The sequence below is a fragment of the Anser anser genome (assembly GCF_964211835.1).
Source record: "Anser anser genome assembly, chromosome: 13".
Taxonomy (NCBI): Eukaryota; Metazoa; Chordata; class Aves; order Anseriformes; family Anatidae; genus Anser; species Anser anser.
Genome location: NC_139734.1, coordinates 2345022 through 2351665, shown reverse-complemented (window position 1 = coordinate 2351665; position 6644 = coordinate 2345022). Strand labels below are relative to the sequence as shown.

General features: G+C 41.3%; 1 protein-coding gene across 1 annotated transcript; it reads right to left on the bottom strand.

Moving 5' to 3' along the window:
- Positions 1-279: 279 nt before the first annotated feature.
- Positions 280-6587, bottom strand: MCTS1 (MCTS1 re-initiation and release factor). Its single transcript, XM_083797751.1, has 6 exons — positions 6307-6587; positions 5726-5878; positions 4994-5091; positions 3762-3895; positions 2670-2737; positions 280-516 (listed from the first exon to the last, which is right to left on the bottom strand). The coding sequence occupies exons 1-6, from the start codon at positions 6315-6317 to the stop codon at positions 435-437; spliced, it is 546 nt and encodes a 181-aa protein (XP_083653877.1). The 5' UTR covers positions 6318-6587; the 3' UTR covers positions 280-434.
- Positions 6588-6644: the final 57 nt, after the last annotated feature.

The window sequence follows — 6644 nt, the reverse complement described above, 5'->3', positions numbered from 1 at the left end:
AACAGGTAAGCGAGTGAGACATTAATCAGAAGAAAAAAATCTGGAGTGTTTGAGAGGTTTTAGAAACCATACTACTTATATTTCATATACACTTTAAATTACTCTTTTAGAAGAGCATAAAAATGTAAACATTTCTTGGCTTTTTCCTCTTTGTCGTTCAAAATAGTCTACTCACAGTCCATGCAGCATCTCTCCATCAGGTATCTTCAGTGACTGAAGATGAGGGTTTAAGACAAAACAATTAAGAACTGTAATAAAAAGAAATCTAGAAAACTATTGTAGCCTAACAGTACTTTCGCATTCATTTGATTTATTTTAGCATAGCCACAGAACAAAATAACTTGTACATTCAGTCACATTAAAAACAAGGAATTACAAAGCAGTCCACATTTAACCTAAGTGCATTCCCTTGGAGTAACACAGTTCCGTTTGTTTCACTTGTATGTCTTCATATGCCAAAGACCATCATTTAAATAGTGGATATTTTCGATGCCAATCCCTTTGTTGACCTTCTCACTGTTGAAGAATGAAAAGAGTACAAAAGCATTACGTTAAAGATTAGAGCAGTACTAGACTCCATATGTAAAGTAAAAAAAAAAGTGTACTATTTGTCAATTAAAAGGGGAGAAGCTATCATCCACAAGTCATAAACGACATATGGACAGGAAACGGTGTTTGCTATCATTCAGCAATGTGAGTCATGTGTAATAATATGACAATATTTGCCTCCCATATTTTGTCAAACCCCTTTGATAGTATTTTTAACTGCTTCTTTGTGGGAGACAGTTCCTAAGAAAGTCACCAGAAGGGTTGTATGAATTGCAGCATTTCTCTATCAAAGAAGCACAGGGGCTGTAAATGACTCTTCCCCTTGTAGCACAAGTGGGGGGGTGTAACAGGAAACAAGGCAAGAACACAGAGCCTGACATGCTCTGGTTCCAAATATGCCACAGACGATCAAATACAGGTGAGCTGGTTTGCTTCTAGTTGCAGGTCATCTACCCACTTAATAAAGGACTACAAATGCTAAATTAATGTGGAACTTGCAACGTGTTACAGACATCCTGTCCTATATAGTTTGAGTCAAGTCAGCTCTTAAAAGTGGTTGTTTTATACATCTGCACTGGATTTGTGTTCATCTTTTTTCCAGTAGATTAATTCCATAGAAAAAAAATCCAGTCTTGTCACAATAAAAGACAAAACTAATCATTCCAAAACTGAAAAGTTTAATTACCCTGGAGAATATAATTTACCCTCTTTACACCAAGTACTCTATTACTTATAGAACTTGTCCAAAGGTAATCAGGAAGGAAAATACTTCTATGCTAATTGCATTAATGCATCGTGTATCATAATCATACTCATACCAAGTGACTGAAATCATACTGAATAAAACAAAACTGTGAAACAGTATCACAGCAAACAGTATGCTAACATGCTGCATAGATCAATATCAATTTTTCCTCTCCAGTTTATGTTGCTCCTTGTAAGAACAGGACATTCACCTGCAAGGCTGCTGAATTTGAAATTAGGATTAGGAATACAAATAATCCAGGCTTGCACATCACTGCAGGTGTAGGACTAGCTAGCTAAATAAATAATAGCTACACATTTCCCTTCTTCCTACATGTTCTCAACCTCTCAAAAACGCTACAGATAATCCTGAGCAGTAATTCCCTACCAGCTAGAGCAGGTGCAAATCCAGGCTGCAGCAGTCCCATTCTACCCCTGTCCGTTAGGGCACGTTGCCACCTCTCCCCCTCATGCTCTCATTACTCCTTATGATTGCACAGTGACTCAGTACAGAAGATGACCCAGATGAGAATAACCCCACAAGAAAAAGTGGCTTGTTTTCATCAGAATCAGCTTTGTCACCCACACTACTGCTGGATGGGGCTGCAACCAAAGCAGCCCAGACTTACAGGGGCTGCTTTGTATGATGCAAGATCATGCTGCTGCCAGGTGCCACAACTTAAAATGGCAAAGTGTTTTAATTCCTCATAATTTAGCATTTATGCTAGGAATAACTAATGCCCATTTTAGTTTTCTGCCTCTTTCTTCTGAAGTAGTTTTCACTTGATGTTTATCCCCAAATGGACCTCCACATTTCACAAGCAGCTTAGCTAAGCTACTAAGCACATCAGGCAGGAATGCTGCACATCGGTACAAGGCAAAGAAAAAGAGAAGGCCGCAGAGGAAATGCCCAGTTGGTCAGCCAAGTACCAGCAGGACTTTAGTCTCTGTTACTCCTGCAGACAAAATCACTTTAATGATGCCAACCCACACAGATCCAAATTACACTTCTTGCCCAGCCCAGGCAGCAAGTACTGTAACAAATATTTCTTTGTTCAGCAAGATCTTTGAAGAAGTATGATCAGAGCACAAGAAACAGTGACATTCAGAGGCACTACTGCTGTTGTGCATCTTAAAATCCACATTTACGTAAATACTTTATTTTAATTTCGTAAACAAAAATCTAGGGAAGGGATTCCTTGCCTCCTCTTCCTCTCGACTTTAATATTAATTAACAAAAGAACAGCTTGAATAAACGCCATACTTGAAAGAAATATGATACAATAGTGATTCAGTAACCATGACAGGGGTGCTTAAATTCCAAACTAACAATTATGACACGGGACAGGTTACATTTCAATTGTCACAACACTTACATGTCCTCAGCTGACATCTTCATTACTCCCACACATAATGCATGTTGCTTTCCCTCTGCCATTATTGCCTACAAGTTACCACTAAGGAAAAAGGATTTTTTTAAAACTATTTCAGAAAAGTAAAAGCAATAACATAAAATCACCTTTCAAAAAGCAACAAACTCCCTAGTTGAACTGTTGCCCCTTTAGTAATTGTAGAGCGCTAGCTCTTGAAGATAAGCAGAATCACACACTGCATTTAACAATTGAATCACAGTGCACGGAACATAAAGCATGTATTTATGAACCTCAAATAGCAATTACAAAATAAAAAGACCTCCCACCATTACATTCTATTTCTTCCTTTATGCCTAGCACAGAGAGATGACAGTCTCTCCCTTTCTAGAACAAAGCTACAACTATACATGAGGCCATTTTAGATTCCAACGTGGAGAATAATTGAGACAAATCTGAAAAAAATATAAGCACTGAAATCAGACATGGCCTTTTCAAAGTTCAATAACATGTAATGCCAACTGCTCATCTTTTCCCACAGCTTCCGAATAACGACAAAAGCAGCAGAGGTTGGCATTGTATTTGCTCACTAATACAATTAGCAGAAGTGAATTAGCACACTTTCCTCCTTTCAGATATGCTGAAGTTCGCCAGATGCATGGAGCAAGTCCGGATTACAGCAGAGCTGATCCTAAACCTCTGTCCAAATGCCCTGAGAACAGGACCACATCCTTCTATAACTGAAGATGAATTGATTAAGAAGGCAGGTTACAAATTAGGCTGTACCTCATCTCCTTCCACAGTTCCAACATCATGAAGGAGCTCCAATTACCTATCAGATTAATGGTAGAGCATCCCACCTAATGGAGCAGAGCAGAATTAATTATGTGGGGGTTTGGAACATCACGGTAAGTAAAAGGAATTAAGAACAATTTTCACCTTGCCAAATAACACCTGAACCTCTGCAGGTCTTTTCAGATTGCTAGTTACTCCATTCCATACCATTCAACTCCAGAGTAATTCAAATTACAATCAGCTGAGAACACATGAATAGAAAATTAACTCAGCAAGCAGTAATCCACAGATGAAGAAGGATACAACAACAGTATCAACCGCAGCAGGGTAAAGCTTGGCTCCAGGAGATGTCAGGCCAGGGCACATTATATTAGCTCCACTTAGCACAAATTTAATGGCTCCTTTATCAACCTGCTGATGTGGTAGAATAAATGGATCTAGGAGGGGAAAGATATAGCATTACAATTAATATGTGAGGATGACAACATGAATAGCTCATTACCAAGTCACTTTAAAAGGGGCAATTCGATGCTTAAAGTGCTGCAAGGGTAGGAAGGCTGAGAAACAATTATCAGAGCACCTGCCAGACAGCACTGTCCTGAAAGGACACGAGGACAGTTTTCCCTGATCAAATACATATATATATATATATTATTTTTTCCTCTGAGAAACAAAGGCTGCAACTATCAGAATCAAACACTGGGCCTAAGCCTCCTGCTCACTCACAGAGCCCACATACTGAGCAAGTTTTAATGAGCTTCCCCCATGAAAACAATTGCTCAAGTGCCCACATGCTAAGGGACGTTAAATCCCCCAAATAACATGTATAATCTCTCCCGTGAAAAATAAACACTTTAACATTATTGAGACGAAAAAGGCAAAGACAGACAAAATTAGGAAGGCCGTCAGCTCTCAAAGGCATTTTTCAAGCATGTACAACCTCTTGAAACATTTCAAACATTGAGACTTACTGTCACCTAAACTCATCCAATCATAACAGAATTGAGCAGAACAGTAAGAACAGCAATAAAAATAACTTAAGATATGACACTGAAACAAGTACAAACCAGGCAGCCTAAATACTGAAAGGAGACGAGCATCCATTGCATCATTAAATCCACAATTAAAGACTATTTTTGCAGTAAGAACCTACAAGTATTTGAAGGCAGCAAGAAGGGTTTAAAGAAAGACTTGGAAGAACAAAGACAGGGCAACAGGACTAACAACAAGAAGTTTAGACTATGTGCTAGAGAATTCACTGTAAAGAATTTTTGTGGGACTTTATGCAATTTATTGTTTAAAAAACAGAGGTTACATTATTTAACATATAGAATTACATTAATTCTGGAGGAATGCAAATCACGTAGGCACCTGCAAAGGCCATGCAATTACAGTTTGGAAGGTATAGGACATTTTAAAGATCTGTTCTGTAACGTGTAGTAGGTTGTGGGTTTTTTTAAACCTATTTATACAGAAGCCCTCTTGAATCACACACTCACCCCTCTCCCCACCTCCACTGTACTCAGCAAACTTACATTTGTGAAGCAACCTTAGCGTTGGGTAAAAAACCCCTTCTCTTTGTCTGAAGAACAGCAACTCCCCATTCACAGTGAGTATTTCTATATGCTCGTGACTGCAAGATAAAAAAAATAGAAACATAGTTCTAGTAACTCCTTAGCCCTTTTTTTGTTTAAGTTAAATATTTCACTTTGCACATTCTGGTCTACCTTGGCATCTGAGAAGGCAGTCAACTATCAAGAAAGTTTAAAACTAAAAATATTATCTTGTATGCCTTGAACACTGGTCCCATGCACACTTTCTTCCCCTTAAAGATCCAGAAGCAGCCAACCAGCTGTTCACAAAGATTAGCAAAAATATACTACCCTCCAATTAAAAAAAAAAAAAGGAAAGTCATCCAAACAATACATGGAAGCCCAATATTAAAAAAAAAATGCTACTGGAACTGTCCAAACAAGTTTGACCTTTCACATTCACAAAGATGAATGTTTCCCTTCAATAAGCTAATTCCCAGAGCCACCAAGTATGCTGTACATTCACTATTAGCCAGCACTTTTATTTTCCGCAAGCATCCTACCAACACACCCTCAAAAGCACAACAAGCACGTGCAAACTTTCTGGTTTGGTGATAACAAGCACTATTATCTATAAGAAACGAATCCCCTATGTCCTTCTGCTGTGAAAAGTAAACAGAAGAATGAAGCAACCCAAGCACTTTGGAAGTGGAGGTTAAGAGGAAAGAAACTTACCATCGTACTATTTTGACAGGGTCTTTCTTTGGCATAATTTGGTTCAGCCATGGTTCAATAACAGGAAATTGGTCTATCAGCTGGTTCTTAATACCTTTAATAACTGAAGTCTTCAACTGGATGCAGTTTGATACATTTTCCTTTTCATCAAATCTGCCAAGTGAGAGCATTTCAGAAACACAGAACCTGCTGCCCAAGAGGTGGCATATTTGAGAGGCATTATTAAGAAACAGTTGTAAATCGATAGGGGAATTAACAGGGTAACATCTGTACAGCTTTCAGCGTAGGACTTCACGAGGCTTAAACCTAAACCTATCCCCCTGGGAACGCCCGGCTAAGGGAGGAGAAAGCTTTCCCAGCAGGAGGCTGGCTTTGTCCCCTACACACCGTGCACACCTCTGAGACACCTCTTTGGCGTCCTACAGGCACGCAGAGGTATTCCAGGGACTCATGGAGCAGATTTTGCTGACGGCACGCCCCCCCCGGGCCTGGCTCTGCCGGAGCAGCGGGCAGGGCCGGGCCCGGAGAGCGGCGGGCCCGCGGGCGGCCCCCCTCAGCTTCCCGAGCGCGGCCCCACTTACTTCTTGAACATCCTGTGGGCGGCGGGCGCCAGGCAGCGGCGGGGCCAGGCGGGAGGCGTCGGCGCGGGCAGCCACAGCCTCACACGAGGTGCCGACCCTGCCCTCCACGCCAGCCGGAAGCGCCGCGCGCTTTACGGCGTGTCGCGCCGCCTCCATGGCAACCCAACGCCGCGCTGGGCGTGACTACAGCTCCCAGGGGGCCGCGCGGAGACTCGGCGCATGCGCATAGTGGGGAGGCGGGCAGTGCCTGACGGGCCGGGCGGGAGGCGGCTGGAGGCGCTGGAGCTGCTGTGTTGGCAAGCAATAAATATATCGCTTCTAACACGAAACCAGAGTCA

What these genes read in the sequence shown, in the direction of transcription:
- MCTS1 (XM_083797751.1), bottom strand. An exon ending in GCTAAGGTTGCTTCACAAAT is followed by an intron (nt 3,896 to 4,993) that starts GTAAGTTTGCTG and finishes TTCCCCTCCTAG; the next exon opens with ATCCATTTATTCTACCACAT. An exon ending in CTGCGGTTGATACTGTTGTT is followed by an intron (nt 2,738 to 3,761) that starts GTATCCTTCTTC and finishes GGTAACTTGTAG; the next exon opens with GCAATAATGGCAGAGGGAAA.